The sequence below is a fragment of the Pan troglodytes genome, chromosome 9 (assembly GCF_028858775.2).
Source record: "Pan troglodytes isolate AG18354 chromosome 9, NHGRI_mPanTro3-v2.0_pri, whole genome shotgun sequence".
Classification (NCBI taxonomy): Eukaryota; Metazoa; Chordata; class Mammalia; order Primates; family Hominidae; genus Pan; species Pan troglodytes.
This window is the reverse complement of record NC_072407.2, coordinates 134,339,177-134,358,083: the sequence shown is the minus strand read 5'-3', so window position 1 is coordinate 134,358,083 and position 18,907 is coordinate 134,339,177. Positions and strand designations below refer to the sequence as shown.

At 43.2% G+C, this 18,907-nt stretch overlaps 1 protein-coding gene across 4 annotated transcripts in view; it reads left to right on the top strand.

Annotated features, from left to right (window-relative positions):
• The window catches only part of OPCML (opioid binding protein/cell adhesion molecule like), a 1,137,716-nt gene extending 1,130,009 nt beyond the window's left edge, over positions 1-7,707 (top strand). For 3 of the 4 annotated variants that reach the window (XM_016919880.4, XM_016919883.4, XM_009424509.5), the window contains one exon: positions 2,390-7,707. In XM_016919880.4, the coding sequence (XP_016775369.1) occupies positions 2,390-2,490 (101 nt within the window). In that variant the 3' untranslated portion in view covers positions 2,491-7,707. The remainder of the gene's footprint in view (positions 1-2,389) is intronic. The other variant, NM_001012436.1, reaches the window with a different exon arrangement.
• Positions 7,708-18,907: the final 11,200 nt, after the last annotated feature.

Here is an 18,907-nt window from a genome sequence, read left to right as displayed (position 1 = left end):
GTGGGAATGACAGTAGCACATAGCTCATAGGGTTGATGTGATGATTAAATGACTGATTATATGTTTAGCATTTAGAATCGTGCTTGCCACGTGGAGAGCACAGTGTGAACGTGTGTTGTCATCATTGCCCTAAGCAGGCTGAGCAGCCTACATACCTGCTAAGTCTCCCTTTCATTTGCACTCTTGGGAATGCTCAACAGAAGCTGAATATGACTGTAAACCTCCGCCCAGTAAGCATCAAGCATCCGATGGCAACTGCTGCTCACCACCAGAAACACTCATTTCCCTTTACTATTCTGCCTCCTTCTCTCTCTGAGCCCCACTCTTCCACGGTCTGTTTTCTGTGTATATTGCCCCACTCCTCTTTGCTTTAGCTATATTCAACCTTGGGCCGATGGCATGGTATCCACAGGAATGTTTCAGTTCACTGGTAGAACTTGGGATAGAATGACTCCTACACTCAAGAGTTCTGTCTAGAGTGGAGCATATCAGGGCTTCAATTGTTTCTTAAGCTCAAAATAATAATTAGACAAAGACATATATATATATGTATATACATATACACATACAAAACTAGTCTAGTATATATGCCATATATGTCATGAAAATACTTTTTAAGAAAAATATATACAAAAAGATAATTTTAAAGAAACATATGGGCCTTATGAATCTGCCCATATGTTTCTTTAAAAGTAGCTTTATGTACATATTTTTATTTAAAAATGTAAATAAACTTATTTAAAAATCTAAATCACTCATCTTTCAAAGACAATATGTAGAGAATTACCTTGAGCTTCAACCTGAGCATTTCTAGCTCAGTGCATTCTGCAGGCCAGTATGATTTCTCAGGATGTGTGCCAGGACTGCTGGAGGCCCCACAGTCAGGCTACTTTCCATCAATATCTATGGAGCCTCCTCTGGGACATTAACATGTCGCTACAACCTGGATTCCGCCCTTTTTTGTGAATATTCTCTGACAAAAATGCAGGCTAATATGAGTCAGACTTCAAGCTATCAAGTAAATATGACTTTTAGTCCATAAAAGCATGTATATTTTAAGTAGAAAGAAAAGGTATTCATGTTAAGATTAGTGGAGAGGAACAGTTGTATACTCATTGCTGAAGTGAGAGATGTGACTTTCCCAAAGTAAAATGTTCCCATGAGTCCCTCCTGGGCAAGGCATGAATCCTCATCATAAGGTTGACAGGCAAGCCAAATGAACTAGTCCTGTCTAAAGAGGTTCTGCTGCACCTCAGCTTATTTCCAGTAGGCCAATTTGCTTCTCAAAGAAGCTGTGAAGTCCTGGCTTGAGATGGTGGAAGAGGTGTACTGTCTCCTTTGAATCTCCTTTACTTCTTCACTAGTTTTATAGAAATGCCTCGTAATGGCTTTTAATCCCTTGGTAATAATAGATTTTGCTTTTTCTGGGATACACTTGCTGCTGGATCCTAGTCTTGCGTACCACCCTATGTGCTTGCTGATAAAGGTGATGGAGGAACACCTGGTCCAAGTTAGATACACCTACCCTTGCAGTAGGCTAGGATAATACCAATCCATGTGATTTGTCTTCTTGAGCCATGGAAGGTGAGGGGAAAAGAACAGCACTCATGATACTGTGGACTTATTTCCCAGTGGACCTTGAATGATTTATTGGGGATACAGGAAGGGGCCAGAGAGAGAGAGAGAGAGAGAGAGAAGGTAGAAAAAAAATCAAGGGAGAGCCCCTTGGGTGGAATCTTCAGGGGCAGTCTGTTTTGGGCATGTTGATCTGCTTCAAGGCCTTTAGGGAGGCAGCACTGACTGCTGGGACAAGCCTAATTCCAGCCTTTAAAACCCATGGGGATGATTGTTCCTCCTTCCTTAGCTGCTGCAGGAGGAGCCTCCACAACACCTAGGTTGCATGCATTGAGGTTGACAAGTCTGCTACATCAACACTTGGACTTATGTCTCCATCCGTCTCCCCTTCCTACCCCACCACCTTCTCCTTGCCTCTCTGGCCCTGTGCCCCCCGACTCATCATTGTCTGTACTGGACACTCTCCAAGTATAGCACACAGTTAGAGGCACTGCTTAGAAAACAGCCAGCAGGTCTGCCTTTCCATGTGTTGCCTTAACCTTTGGGCCCACGGGCCTCAATGACTAGCCTGAGCTTCACCTATTCACTTTTTAAGCATAGTCTTTCAGAGCAGGCTGCATTGGTCAAGGCATCCCAACAGCTTGCCCCTTTGAGTTCCTAAATACTCCCAATGGGCTTTTTCCTTTGTCTAGACTCGGAATGGTCAGCGGAAGGGTGGAAGGTGGGAAGCATGTATGTGGATTTGCTTGTCAGGGAAGAACTATGGTGTCCTTGGGTGTATGCTAATGGGTCTGTCTCTCTCTCCCCTACACAGGGCCTGGAGCAGTCATTGATGGTGTAAACTCGGCCTCCAGAGCACTGGCTTGTCTCTGGCTATCAGGGACCCTCTTAGCCCACTTCTTCATCAAGTTTTGATAAGAAATCCTAGGTCCTCTGAGCAACGCCTGCTTCTCCATATCACAGACTTTAATCTACACTGCGGAGAGCAAACCAGCTTGGGCTTCTTTTTGTTTGTTTTTTTCTGTTCTTCTAGATTTGTTTTCTTTTTTGTTTTTGTTTATTTGTTTGTTTGCTTTTATTTCCAGCTTGAATGAGTGGGGTTGGGGGCGGGGTGGGCAGGGTTCTACCACGTGTAGGATAATCATTCATTGGTGTGTCCAAAAATGGGGTCTGCTCCTGCTACCTTGACCCTTCCCTTTCCTCTGCTTCTCTCCTCATCATCATTCCCACCAACATCCTCTGCCACACACAACAAAACGTAAGTTTCATTTGGGCAAAAATTGAGCCTCACAATAAACACCCTGAAGACACAACTTGACTTATAACATAGTGCACAGCAAGAGCTACATCCAAGTGTCCTATTATCTGTGATTATTTTCTTAATGACAATGTACATATGCCCCCATCCATGTTAATTATTATCTAATTCCATTAGGGTTCACGTCTTTTCTTTCTGGGACACTATCCTACTATATCCATATCTATAGATTTCAATATAGATGATTGTGCCATCTTCTGTAGCCCCTCCGCTCTACTCATTCCTTCCACCATCTGCAGAGATTTGAAGTTTGGGGCTATGCATGAAACCCAACACTAAATTTTGCAAGTCAAGTGACCAAAAAAGGGGGAGGCATTTTGAAGATAGAACCTCTGTTTTAAAAAGAGAAGTTCAACTCATAAACGTGATTGATAGGTGGCTGATTTATTTAGGTTTTGTCAAGCTATCTATCAAAGTAATGGTACAGTTACCCATCTACTCAAATATCTGATTTATCTCACCAGCCAATTATCTACCCCCTGTCTTCCTCTCTAGCAATCTATTTACTGTTTATCAATCTATCAATGTAATTGTCTAACACTCCTTTCTATTCTCTCCCTACTACTCACTGTCAATTCATCCCCATATTAATCTCTAACCATATTGTATCTCTCCCACTGTATTCATTTATACACCATCAGCAGACATTGGCATCTTCAAAATTATCTTTCAACTTCTGTGAAAGCCAACGATCTCACAGGCTAACAAAATACAAAAGCAATACCCTGTGTTGTGGACTCTTTAAAATCTGGTATCCTATCCACCCAAGGGAGACACTAACAGATAGGCCAAAGTAGCAAGCTAATGATCAGTCACTCACTATTCCCAGAAGAGCCTGTGTTTTCTAAAACATTTTCTTGGGAAGCAGATCAGCCTAGAAAAGTTTTGATTAGCACTGTGGTTTTCCTTTTGCACTTGAAGGACAAAGGTGCCAGCCTTTATGCTTCTCTCAACCCTTCAAGAAAGTACATGTCAGGAACCTATGGCTGGCTTTCCTTAGCAGCAAGAACATGAGAGAAAAACACATCTGTCTCTGCAATGCAAAGTGAAGAGTCCACCCGCCTGAGTGGGATGACTTCAGCTAGAGTCTCCTTTCTGCTCCAGTTCTGGTTTAATCTGTTTGAAAACTATCCAGTAAAAAGCTGATGGAGGCCAATTACATGGCGGGTGTATTGACAACTCTGGTATTTGTTTCAGGAAGCTCTTCTAAGCTGAGGGCACTTGAGCAACTGACTTAATTTTCAAGCACTTGATTAACACAACACTGCAAACAGAAGGGAGAAAGTGTCAGTGACACAGTTTCCTCTGATGCAGCTGCTTCTCCAATGGCTTTGGGGAAGAACTTCACCAGCTCTTCAGGTTCAAAGCAGACCCAGCATACAAACAAGAGCTGAGCCACCTTTGCTGTCTTGTCTCCTGGGACGAGAAGGACTCATCCAGCAAAGTTGCCTGGGATTCAAAATAAAGGCATTGCAGACCGCACAGGTGTGCTGCAGGGACTGATCCACAGAGAGGATGAGAATGCAGCATCAATCGCAGACCTGTCCTGCCTCAGTTGGAAAACTTTTTCAGGCCCTCAGTCTAAAAAATAAAAAATATGAGCACCATTGAATTCTGTGCCCTTAATGCTTAACTGGTCTTCTTCCTCTAGTATCAGTGTCCTCTTTGTTTTTGTCCATCAAGGCACATGAGTGTGACCTCTGCCATGGGGAAACACACACAGAGATATCTATACATATATACATACATACAAACATAGGCTATCTTGGCACACTAAATGCTAAGCACTGTCTTAAGAGATAGAGCTGGTGTGAGTGAAATTAATGTTACATTTTCCAGCTGTAAACAGACATCTGCATTTCCTAGTGAGCTGCCAGGAGCCAGATTCGGGAACCGTAAATGATGTGCCAGGAATGGCGCATTGATTCCCAGTTCCAGGGATGATCATGAGCAGGTGCAAAATCAGAATTAAAGGTCGCACATAGACGTTTCACATCTGTCACCACCTTCAGCATCTGGAGTTGAGGTGGTGTCAGATAGTGTATGAGAATTAAATGTGTCATCTGAGCATGCTACTGATGATAAATTTGTTACTTTGGAGTGGAATAAATGTGAAGGCTGTGAAGAGTGGACAGTCTTGGAGAACACAGTGCTTGAAATGGACAAGCTGGACCTATTCCTCACTCCAAGACTTGTTCTACAGGAAAGGGTCCATGCTCCTTTGGCCAAGATCATCAGAACCTCTCAACGCAACAAGGCTGGCTTCAGGGCCACTATGGAACCCTGCTGTTCCCCCTTCCAAAGGATACTAAGATTCCCCTCTGGTGGGTACCTATCCCAGCCACGTTTCAGAGGGAGAAAAATGCTACAGTTGATCCTCATCTGTCTGGGGTAAAGACAACAAAGTAAATACAACCCAAGGCAACTGGGGTACTCACTGGGAGTGAAAATGACTTCTTCACAACAGACATATTTCTGCTTCTGTGTTTTTGTGTTTCTTTGGTGGGGATGGCTTCATGGGAGAGTGGCTGTCACCCATCATTTTGAAGCATATAGAACAACAAATGCTTACACAAGACAATATCCACACTTTTCCAACTTCACACACGGAGAGTACGTGGAGAAGGCCTACAGGCTAGATTTGTTCAGGGTGCCAGTAGTGGGCATGGGGTGGGGGCAAGGCAGGACAAAACATACAAGTCTGAGCAAGTACATCTCTTGCAGGTTTTCCACATGAAAAGGAAGCCAAATAAGGCCTGTTAGGAGATTAGGTGAGAGGAATTAGCAATGTAGGGACTCTGAAACCCTTCCCCTTCCCAAAACAGAGTTCATATGCACTTCCACCAAAGTAATGCCAATGAAAGTGCTCGTGTTAAGGCTGCAGCCAAGCTTGTTTTTCAGTAGTTTAATGTCAAGTGCCTGATACAGTCGACTGCAAGTCTAAACAAGCATGTTTAGTTTTTCTCATTCTTGCTTTAATTCGGGGAGGGGGAGATGTAGAGAAGTGGTTGTGAAAACATGCACAGGCTTTATGCAGAGCACTGCGCATGGCTGTTCTGCTGCAACTGTGCTCCACGAAACGGAAGAAAAGGTAAGGTGTTGTGTCACAAAGAGGCCCCAGCCTCTTTCCGCTTACATCCATGCCTCTTACTAGATGATACATTTACAGATTGGGCAGTTTGTTCTCAAAACCTGGGTGAGAAGACTATTCCTGGACTCTAGCAACTTCAAAACTGAGGCTGGGTTTCAGGATCTTTTTCTGCATCAATTCAGTCAATTTGCCTTCAACAAAGAGAAGTCAGCAAGTTCTATTTATGCTGAAAGAACTATTCCATGAGAAAAGCAGAGAACCCCAAAGTGGGCAGGCAACCCCGACAAGAGCTTATCCCTGTGGCGGCATCAGGAGTGGCTGTACATTGAATTTTCAAGTGCTGGTTGGCTGTCGCCAGCCCATGGTAGGAGGGGAGGAATGGCTTAAGATGAGGTAAGATCTGGTGGTGGGGCATCTTTCCTCAATTCCATACTGACTTTGATCTTGAGAAAGAAAAACTGGCTATGCATTACCTAAAACCAGTTCAAAATGAAACAGACCAACACACACACAAAAGCAAATTGTCAATCCCTTTGGAATTAAGGGAAGCAGCATAAGGTTTTTCTTTTTGGAAAAAATGCATTTATTTTCTTTTTCTCCAACAGCAAGAATCTTTTGTTTTCATTTTGCATGTGACCTTATCTTGGAAACTCTCATACCCAATTGCCTCCCCTCCTATTATTCAGAGCTTCCCTGTCTTTTTACTTGAAGACAAATAAGTTTGGGCACTTGAGTAAAACTTCACAGGTGTGTAAGTAGGAAGGCAACATTTTCAAAAAGAGACCATATGATGAGAACGCCTAATGATCACCACATGCAAACAAACAAAACTGCCAGTCTCATTTCCCACATTTCTTACTTAAGAGAAGAGAAGTAAATGAAAGGAAGAAGAAATAGATTTGTAATTAAAGATGTGGCAAAAAAGATAGGGCTGAGCCAGTTCAATTTAGCTTTCAGGTGCAGAATACTTAGAGTCCAAAGAAATGTGGAGTGGACTTAATTAGATGCAGTTGTCTTTATCCTGAAAGTAGTGAGCTAAGCCTAATTTCCAGCATTTTGAAAGAGATTCCTTTTTGTTTCTTTCCATGGTGCCCTTTTTAAGGCACAGAGTTGCTCCACACCACTGGGTGGAGAAAGAAAGATTGCGAACCCTCGACCATCCTTTTGAGGCTACATTCTATGTTATTTGGCAGATTTATAAAGCTATCAATAATAACAATGCTATGTACTGCAAGCTGCCCTTGTGTTAGTTAAAGGGAGCATTTTTAATCATTCGGAAATTTTCGTGACATGTCAAGTGCAGTTGTGAGGACTGTGTGGGTGTACGAAAATGTATCTGTCAAGTTCAGAGTCCTTTAGATTTAAAAAAAAAATTATGAGTTATCAGTGGTGCCGTTATAGCTGTGTCAGACAATGGGTGTGCCCATTCTCACAATTATCCTTCAAAAAAAATCTATGTTCAAATGCTTTAAAAATTTATCACATGATACAAGAGTATGACTTTGTCAGCCTTCTAGAGTTCTTTTTTTCTTTTATTTTCTTTCGTATTTTTTCCTTCAAAAAATCAATGAAGACTTGATTTCTGTCAATAATTGTATCAAGGGTGAATATACTACCTGAATTTTGTGCATGTTACATTGTAGTTGTAACCTTTTCTAATTCAGGATGAATACGAGATGGTTGTGATTGTGCAGTGTATCAATAAAGTTCGAGAAATTTGTAACTTTTGGGGGGCTGTTTATTAGGACATCTCATTGATATCCAGGACGGGAAAAATATGAAGCGAGCTCTGCTTCTCCCATATGTGCGTTTTTGGCCTTGGAGAGTAGATGCACTCAGAAAGCCTGGAGCTGCACCCCCCACCTCTCTCTCTCCCTCCTTCTCTCTCTCGCACACACCGTAGAAAACAGCCTTAGCACTGTCCGTATGACATTTGTATATCAAAGATCTATGCTGTTTACAAACAATATAAAATGTAGCTGCAGCCTCAAAGTCTAAATTGTTTGTTGGTGTAGGTGAAAACGAAAGCAGAGGAGAAGCGTCAGAAAAATAGGGGTGACCAGATACTGCCCAGTTTGGGCATTTGAGTCCCTAAGTTCCTGTTGCTTGATTTCTTGAAGTACACACCACGTTAACAAGGGTAAGTGTGAGAAGACATGGGGTCGAGGATGTACATTGATTCTTAAAAGTGTGTGCCACTAGATGAAGGTTTATGCATCTTAGGTTTTCCTTGGGTTGGGTTTCATTCAGCTGAGGCTTCTTGTGGAATAGTATGAGAAAGAACCCCAGAGGAGCGGCTCCTTTCCTCTGATTGCCATTTCTAAAACACCTTTCTCTTCCAGTGAAACCCCAGCTCCCCTTTCTCCATCACACATCCATCTGCTTTTCTAAAGAAATGGATACTAACTTCTTTTTACACCTCAGTTTCTCATTAGCCATTTGTATATCAATTAAGCCTTCCCAGTTCTGCTGTTAACTAGGTGTGAGATCTTAGACTGGTAAGTGACTTTCTTAGCCTTTATTCTCTCATCTGTATCACTGGTGAATTTAATTACACCACCTAGTGTACACTGGTTCAGAATTATTTGGCTGCTATTTGGTTTATTTTGCAACTATGAGATTTCTTAAGGCTGTCCTCAAATAAAGCTTAGGGACAGTGACTAATTATGATTTGATAACTGAATAGAAAGTGTAAAATTATTTCATTAATTTTACAGCACATGTAGCTTCTCTGGCAAAGTCCCTGAGCTAAAGTTGTGAGTCTTATATTCTTGTTGGCTTCCTACGTAGACAAAGGCTAATCCTTTCATGACTCAGTCTCCCCTACAGGGAATGGAACACAGATAAGTTGATAGACTAGACACATGTTCTTTGTAAATTGCAATGGCAAGTAAACACTAGGCATCAATAATTGGGAGTTTCCAATTTCCTCTGGCTCATTGTAAAATTATGATTCATCAAGGGAATGAAATTCCAGTTCCCCTAGCCATCTCAGTACCTTTAGTACTCCCTTTCTTGTTGCCTTTTTTTCCTTCCTTTTCATCATCCTCTTCCTATCTGCACCTGACCCTTTCTTGCTCCTGTTCATACCACATTTACCCATCCATCTGCTGTCAGTCTCTCATTCCATTTAGCCACTCACCTCCATCCATCATCCATGAACCAATTTATTCTCCCATCGGCTAACTACTCAACTATCCATTCACATATTATTTTCCCATTTATCTAACCCTTTTTCCATCTCTATACTCATGCACCTCCTTAATGTGAGACTGTTTCTCACTCATCTATTTATTTAGACCATCTATCCTTTCCCAGCTGTCAGTCCATCCACCAGGCTTGCTCCAGCTAGCCTTTAGCGGACACACCTGTTTACCAATCCACTTCAAGGTAATGAAAATCTTTGCTGTTATCTCACTATTCCACAAGGGAAGCTTTATCTAGTAACTCGTAAGCATGGCAGCTAAATGATTGGATGCATTTTTATCTTTGCCCTATGAAAATCCTATATATTCAGAAGTGCCTCTGGAGATATATTAAGGGCATTCCTCTCCCTATCAAGGTGTATTAAGTAGGAAAAGCATGCGGAGTTGGGAGTGGAGTGGAAATACCCAGATGAGCAGGTGTAACACTAGGATTGTAGTCGTGCAATGAACATAACAAACAACTGACGAAACAGACAGGAGGGACCTCAACTGGCAACTGACCTCCTTCTTTCCCCACAATTTAATTTGCTGTTGAATTAATTATTCACTTTGAGAAAAATTCACGGGGAGTGCTAGTTGAGGCCAAACCCTATGATCAGTTTTGAAAACCAAACATCAAATTAGAAGTGATGCTACCTTCTTTTAATATGTTCATCCAATCATTGGGATATCTTTTTTCTTTCCCTTATATTTCCCCAGTTAGTCATTATTCATGCATCACATTTAGTCAGGAACTCCACTTGAGGAGTTCACATTTAAGATCTAAAAACTGCTGTATAAGAAGAAAAATTACAGTTGAGCATGGCAAGTATTATGACAGAGATATGAGGAAACGACTGCAAAGTGCAGAGCAAATATTGTGAGATGATTAGGAGGCATTCTCGCTTTACCCCATTTCTTCCGCAGGGATAAAACGCTGGAATGTAAACAGCTAACAACAGCTAACATAAGCTGCAGACTTGGTGCACAGATAAATTACTACAAAAATCATTGGGTTACAGGATCATACACATTCGGTATTCGATAATTTATCAATGGTGTGAATAGCATTTGTTAAATGAATGAGTACCATCAAGGCAGTTAAAACTACAAGTGGCCAAAGGACCACACTAAACAATTGATGACAGGCTAACACAGACCTGTTGGAGAGGAGGGAGCGACACCTATAATGTCAAGGCTGGTTAGGAAGCTGGTTATGAAGTCTCAGTCCCACACAGAATTACTGAGCATATCACCTTTCACTGGATCTAACACCACGAGCCTTGCTGATGAGGGAAAGAGAAGCTCCATCTGGGGGCATGCGCTGCAGCTGAGGCATGGAGGGGTAGGCGGAGCTTAAGTGTGGACTTGCTGAATAGACCCCAAGACTAGGCTTCTCCAGAGAAGGCTAACACTCTGTGATGTAGGATGAAACACCCGGGTCATTTGCATGTCAGTGTCCCACAGCGTCTGTTGTTTCAAAGATAAAAATAATCTTAGTTTTACCCCTCCATGAATTCCTCTTTCCCATGTGACTTACTGCCTTGCCTTTACCATGAGTTCTCCAACCAGCTGGCTTGTTTCAGAAAACTTGACCTCGCAAATTACCTGTTATATTGTCTTAGACCAATTTCTTACCCTTTCTGAACTTCAGTCTCACCTTTAATAACACAATGGTAATGATACGCATCTCAGTAGAATAGCTGTGAGAATTATTCCACTTCTAGATATGAATAAGGGAGTTTAGCATAGTCCCAGCATATAACAATTACTTGCAAAGTAAACATTTGTGTTTTTTTTCTCTTGTTCTTCTCTCAGCCTTCTTTTATGTCCTCACTTTCCTGAGTTGTTTGAAGATATAATTCAAATGTGTTGAAAATTCAACTTCATTGAAAAAATTAAAAATTGTAATTTATATGTAATTTTTTTGTTGAAATTCAAAGAGGAGAAACACATTTCTGAGTCTTGGATTATTCAAGAACACAAGGTTGGAAAGGCATCAATAAGGTTTTGGTAGAATTCCAAAGAAGTGTTGAAGCAATAGAGTAGAACTAAATTTTTAATCTAAGAAACAGGTATCAGATAGCCAAGTTATGACAGGTACTGAGGATTCAAATTGAGAGACAGAGTGTATATCTTCCAGAAAGTCCTAGCCCAGATTTCACAGCACAGCACATGGTAGTTTTTAATCAAGGGCTTGAGGAGCCCAGTAGAAGCCACTTAACCCAGACAGGAGGGCTGAAGGCACTCTTCCAGAAGATGAGAGGTCTCACCTGAGCCTTCAGGAAGCGGAAGGACCTAGCCAGGGAAAGGGAGAGGGAGAGGAGCAAATGACTGTGGACAGAGGGACATCGTCAAAGAGCACATAGAGGCACGAGAGAAGCACAGCATGGTCAGGAAACTGTAAGTATAGATTACCCCATGAGGGGTGCAGGCAGAGGTGCATGGCAGGAGACGAGGTCTAGACCCTAAAAACCTCTATGGGGAATGCTGATATACTGGGACTTGTCCTGAAAAAAAATAAGGAAGATGTTGAAGGATTTAATAAAAAGAGCAGCTAAATTGGTCTTGCAGTGTAGAAAGATCAGCCAGGCAGCAACAGGGACTAACTGGGCATCGGTCACACTGGCAAGGGGAAAACATGTTAGGAGTCATTGAAATAATTCAGGTGAGAAATGGTAAGAAGGAATTAGAAAAAACAGGCAAGTTGGGATGATTTTTCAGGGGTAGTTTTGATGGGAGGGCCTGGAGGTATGGGGTGTTGGAGGATGTAGAATATGGGGAATACACAAGGTTTCAAATTCAGCCAACTGGACGGAAGATGGTACCATCCTACGATTCTCAAAACTTAAAAGAATGATGAGGTTCCATCCAATTTTTGATACACATCCAGTTTTAAGTATCTGTAGAACCTCCAGGTGGAGATGTTTAAGCACTATCAGCATTTTCCTAAGTCATCTAATTATATCCACTGCCATGCACAAGGGATGCCTGATTTCCTTTCTCTGCCTCTCACTTTAATTCCAGAGGAACTCTGGCTTCTTGGATCATCCATCTGCAATTCATTTATCATCCTCCATTTCCTCTGTATCCTGATTTTGTCTTAAAAAGGTACTGTTTTTTTCTTTTTTTTTTTTAACTGCTTGTTGTGATAGAAGAGTAGAGAGCAGTTCTCTGATTAGGCAGTAAAGAAGTAACAGATGCTTTAAATGGGGAAGGGGGGAACTGGCACAGCTGTCCCACTGCCTAGATGAAGTTTGGCTCTTCCTGGGCCTCATACAAAGGGCCAAGCCATTATTCACTGGGTTCTGTGAGAATAGCTGACCACTGAGCGTCTTCGAATGAGGGTGGAGTTTTCTCCCAATTTGCCTGTAATATTACAGTGATGCAAGTTCTCTTTGTATTTTCATCACATAGTTTGATGCTCACTTGCTTGCTAACAAATTCCAGAAAGGTTTTTAAGCTTTCAAACCTCATCAGAGAGCTTACCTCTGATTAAGAGTGATGCATTTCATTTGAATGACTTAAGGATTGAGATATACATTAAGCTTGTTCCTTTTTTTTTTTCAATGATCCCAGAGAGGTTCTCCTAAAACTAGAGGAGGCTGAATCTCAGTAGGAAGCCACAGTGTCTGACTGCATCCAGGTGGCCCTGTCAGCTCACATCCAGTACAGAGCCATGTGAATCGGGTCTATATGTGTTGCTCAGGAGGCAAGACAGCACAGTCTTTCAGGTCAGGGAGAACCAAGTTGAAATTCTGATTCTGCCACGTACTGGCTGTGTTCGTATAAGCTTATGAAATAATCTCTTACAGTTTCAGTCTACTCATCTACCACATAGAGCTGGGAGAGAACTACCCTGTGACATTGCTATGAGGTGTATAAGAGAAAGAGTAATAGGAAAATCCCTGCACAGCTTCTTGCCTGTAGATGCTTGGCATTCAGTGGTAGACAATCAGTAACTTCTTTCCTCATTCTCTTCACAGTCTTCTGCCTCTTCCAAGCCACCCCACACCTACCACTTATGATTGTCTAGAAGGCATCGTGTAAGGGCTGGTTTCAATTACATATCACATTACCAGATTTATGGTTGGGATTCCATGAAATAAAATATGTAGTGTGCCTAACAAGGTGCCCAGCTTCTAAATGCTTAATCATATCCAATTTCCTTTCCTCCATTCTCTGCAGCCATTTGAGCATAAGCGAACCAGGTACAAATGCATAGAGGATGCCTGTAAGTTCTCTGCTGCCCAGACACTGAAGGTGTACAGGTGCTATCTGGGAAAGCACCTGTATACCTGAGAACATAGGCAGCCTGGGGCTCTGCCCATGAAGCCTATCTCTTTTGCTCTTAATCTTGTTTCCTGTGTGGTGGATTTGCAAGGATGGTTGCTCTGGTTACAAGACCAAACCACTTCAGTTTCTGTCTCTTTGTCACTAAAGGTCTTGGGGGAATCAGCTTATTAGAGAAATAGTCACTGCATAGTTGAATCAGCTAGGACCATACAAGGACTCACTGGAGGTCCTCAGACACAAAGCTGCCAATTCTCCTCTTGAGGCACACAGAGGCTCAGTTTCAGTGCCATGGCAGTGTGGACAGCCCCATTTGTGATTTCTCTCTGTTTCCTATTACCCACCTTGTGTGACGGTGGCCCCAGTGCTGAGTCAGTCTGCTTGCTGGGATGTTTCCACTTTGGTGTAAATTTCTAGTTGAGTTTGTCTCAAAACTCCCCATTGTCCCTGCCTGGCTCTTTCCTGTACTCACCTCTGTTCCATGGGCAGCTTCAGCACTTTTCAACCTACCCCATTCCTCCTCTTAGTTATTTCCTACCTTAAGAAATTTGAAACTGCTAAGGAAGAGAGTGAGAAAAGAAGTGAAAGGCGCCATGCAGGCGAAGAATTCTGCCTTGTGAAGACGAGTTTTGTTGTAGTGCACGGGGAGTCTGCAGGTGAATCTTCTCTCTCTGCAGACCCACTCCTGTTCCTGTACAGCAACCTCAGGACAATAGTGATACATGTGCAGGGAGCAGAGGCTGGTGAGGGAGCTGAGCAAGGATGGAAAGCTGTTAACATTTGTGTATTTATGGAAATCACGTGAGAAGTTCAGGCTGTCATGTGTCCTAGTTCATATAATATTCAAAGCAATCTTGGGAACAATGTGTTATCCCCACTGAAACTCCAAGGCCCACTGTTGAAGACTAGCAGGGGTGGGGTTCCAAGGCAAGTCCATCAAATTTCCAATTACGTGCCCTTTCCAGTTACACGCCAGGTTGTCTCCGTGCTTCAGGGTTCACCCCGTGTTCCAAAACACACTGGGATTTCTTTAACGAACACAAGAGAAAGTCACTTCAGGCTCTTGCATGACTGCCTTATTTGTGAGCTTCCAGAAAGCTCACAAAGTGGGAAAGGTGTCTGTATCTTGGAAGAAAAGAGAGTTTCCATCTCTTGGAAGAAAGGAGGGCAGGGGTTCCTATATCTTGAAAGAAAACAACATCAACTTTCTAGGCAATCTCCTGGCTGGATTCAAAGGCCTGGTGCAGAAAATGACTGTGCTCTTCAGCACTGACCCTGTCCACCTTCCCACTGGGGAATGAACCACTGGGGGTATAGGCTCACCTGAGATTGACCTTAACCCAAGGATGGGTCTCAGAGCCTCAGGGAAGCAACAGACAAAAGAATCTTGCAGTCCTAAAAAGAACTGTGGAGATAAGAGAATTAATTTTAGACTCAAAGTTCACAATGGAGTATCATATGAGTAAGAAGAAATCTTTGCTTTTTTCTTTTAGTTGAGACAAACAACAGAGGCTGACAAAAATCACAGCCTGGGAAGAGAGATTATGAACCGTAAAATATTGACTTGATTGAGTTAAATATGACTCCACTTATATGGATTCTAAATATAAATATATAGGTCTACTTAAAATCATCTACCCACCCATCTCTTTATCTCTCTACCTTTCGATCTGTCTCATTTTTCCTGTCACCCTCCATGACAATGAGCACAATAGCAGGAGGTAGTTTGTATGTTTGCTGTTTTCTCAATATCTACGACAGTGCCTGGCACAGGGTGGGCATCGGTATCCACGGAATGAACGAATCCATGGCTTTTGAGCTGAGGAAGAACATAATCAAAATGGTCCTTTGAGCTGAGGCCTTGCAGAGATGTACTGGATAGAGCGAAAGGGGGAAGCTAGCCCCAGTAGGCAGGGAAGGGGAGGCGGGGGAGCTATGTGTGGCCCGTGTTTGTGGTCATAAGCATCTGATGTAGGAGGTGGCCAAGGCTGGGAGGGATCATACAGACATGAAAGATATTGAGAAGGGAGGATCGATGGTATTTGTCTACTTATTTTGTCTGAAAGGAAGTGGCCTGAGTAGAGCAAGTAATTTCTTTTCATCGTGCTTTTGTTTGTTCGTTCGTTTGTTTGTTGTTTCCTCTGGAATAGTGATACTAATCTTATATTTTTATAACCAGTCGTGTTTGCAAGAAGCTTGGGTTTCACTGCTCATATTTTTCAGGCAAAGCACCTGCCACACAGAGGCCAGTGCTTTGTCCTGGTCTGACACCTAGTTCGAGGCAGATGAGAGCTGCTGTCCGGGTTCCCTGGCTACTCATGTATTCCTGGTCCCCTTTCCTCTCCTGGCCAGCCTCTGTTCCCAAGCAAGAAATTCTGTCCTTGCACCTTCCCTCCTGCTCTGGGGCAGTCAAGTTCCCACCTCATCAGTGTACATTTCTTCTTCCCCAACAAGCCCTGCGACCCCCAAAAGGGAAACCTGACCTAGTTCCCACCAGCTTACACTGCACCCTTGTACCTCACCTAAGAAAGACTACACAGGGCCGAGTGTGGTGGCTCACACCTGTAATCTCAGCACTTTGGGGGGCCGAGTGGGGGGATCATTTGAGGTCAGGAGTTCGAGACCAGCCTGGCCAATGTGGTGAAACCCTGTCTCTACCAAAAATATAAAAATTAGCCAGGAATGGTGGCAGGCACCTGCAGTAGTCCCAGCTACTCAGGAGGCTGAGGCTGGAGAATCACTTGAACCCAGGAGGCGGAGGTTGCAGTGAGCCGAGATTGCACTACTGCACTCCAGGCTGGGTGACAGCAAAACTCTGTCAGAAAGAAAGAAAGAAAGAGAGAGAGAGAGAGAAAGAGAGACAGAGAGAGAGAGAGAAAGAGAGAGAGAAAGAGAGAAAGGAGACTGCACGGCTAACTCAACCAGGAGGTGGCTTATATCCAGTGGATTCCCAGTGCCACAGCCTCCTTTCCCTGAGCATCTGCTTTGTGCCAGCACCACACTCAGCCTGGTAAAGAATGGAGTGGCATAAAATGTGGTCCCTGCCTCTGGGAGTATAGGATAGAGTTGGAAGGACAACACACACGTGTGACACACACCACACACACACATGCACAAATTTGCATGACTAAAACCTGAAATGGTGAGTAGTCTTTAGAGGTCACTCCCACTGCTGGAAACTTGGGGGGGTGATTACATCACAAAGACTACTTTGCTCAAATGCCCTCCTTTGCCTAAACACACACCTCCCCACCAGTGGAGCTCAGGGAAGGTTACCTGGGGGAGCAAAGCTGAGAAAGATGGCAAGTTCCCCTCCCTCCCCTACCCAGCCTGACCAGTTGTTCCCAGGATCCATTGTTCTCCCCCCATAAACAATAAACAGCACTCAGGGGAGGGAGGGCCCAACACCGGGGTGGGTGGGCACCCAGCTGCCGTCCTCTGTGCCACATCAGTAAACAGCAACACAGCAATCAACTGGGCCTTTTTGATGAAGACAAAACCATAGAGGAAAACCATTAGAAGAGGTAATAAAGGCCCTTCTTATACAGTTAATAGAGAGCCTCCTGGATGGAACAAGACCAGCTGTTGCTACTGAAAATTTACTTCTGTTTTCAAGTTCAAATAGAGACTAAAACATTATCTTCACGGGAATTGATTTTACGTCTTCCAAACACATATGCCACCTTAATTGTGATTTGTGTGATAGTTCAGCTGCTGAAAGCTTTCGTTTATCTCTACCTGGTTAAGCAACTTTAAATAATAACAAGTCAATATATCTGTCTATTGACCAGGGTTCTTCTCATCCCCAGAGCACACTGTTGAAGAAGAAGGTACTTAACCCTTTGTTTCCCTAGCCCTGCCACATATCTCATTTTTCACATGCTCAATGGGGAGATATAATTGTTTAAAAAATGGAATGAAGCCGGGTGGCATGGCTTACACTTGTAATTCCAGCTATTTGGGAGGCTAAGGCAGGAGGATTGCTCGGGGCCAGGAGTTCAAGACCAGTCTAGGCAACATAGTGAGACCCCATCTCTACAAAAAATTAAAAACTAACACCCCTGTGTTCCTGACTACTCAGAAGGTTGAGGCAGGAGGATCACTTGAGCCCAGGAGTCAGAAGCTGCGGTGAGCTAGGACTGGGCCACTGCACTCCATCATGGGTGACAGAATGAGACCCTGTCTCAAAAATAAACATAAAAAAATAAAGAATAAGGACATATAGGGCCTTCTGTGATGTGCTTTCTCATGGTGGGTTTGGGCTTTTTTAGCCTTAATGCATTCCTTAAAACATTTTTTTAAGCGATTTTTGTCAAACTCCTTGGCTAAACTAAACTAAAAGTAAAATGGAAACTGAATTTCCTCATTCATTTTACTTAGAGAAAGTGTTTTTGGACTGAGATTGAGAAATGAGTATTAAAGATGGCAGCTTGTTTTAGAAGACCTACAGACACAAAAAAACATGGCCTTTCAATAGTGTTTCTTCTAAGGTATGCCTCTTCTCATAGAAGGGCTTGATGTTCTATGAAGTGAGGTGGGGAGGAGGGGAAAAGCGAGTTGCTTTTTTTGGTATGAACTTAAGCCTAGAATACTTCAAATAGTGAAATTTTGTTGGTAATGATGGTGATAGGGTAAAGTTTGGCTTTTTCTTGGTTTTTGTTTTTGCGGGACTCCATCATGGATCACCCAATAGGAAGCCAAGAATGAAGCAGACTGGGAATGCGAGAGCTCTTGTAGCCAATGCCCAGCCCTGCAAATCTGCCAGGGAAGCAGAACAGAGCCAAGTGGAAATAGTGTCCTACTGGGCAGGGTTGGGCGTCTCTCCCTTATCCAGCGGGGTCTGCTCCTTGGAGTCAAGGGTCTGTCATGCATCCGAGGGTTTGGGGTCTATCTCTCCTCAGGATGACCCAATGTTCAGATGGCAAGGAGAAGGCACTGCCCACAGCCCCAGCTCTCCATGTGACCACTACCACAAGACTACCTCCCTGCAGTGTCGGCTTGGCTTATGAACCACAAGCACACAGGGAGGGGTGCGGATGGGGAATCTCCCACCTGCATCTGGTCTGCTGGGTAAAATCCAACTGGTGTCAGTGCAGTCCAAGTCACTGGGAGACATGCAGTTTGTGCTTCTGGGAGGAAGAAAGGGAAATACAAACAGTGCACACCATTCTCTGTTAACTGCCCTGGGAATGAAGAGGTGAGGCAGGCTGTATACCACAGCAGGTGTATATCAGGTGTACAGTTCGGGATCCATTCATTTGTTAGGAGTGTTTTCTAGTTTTCACTAAGTACTTGAAAGCTTGGTTTCCCAGTTACTACCATCCCAATTCAGGCCTCCATTTAAAATGCACAGCCCCCCATGTTCTCACTTTCCTTTCTCCCTCCCACTTCTCCCAGTGAGCTCTATAGCTGCAGAGTAAATAATACTGTTAATAATAGCAGTAC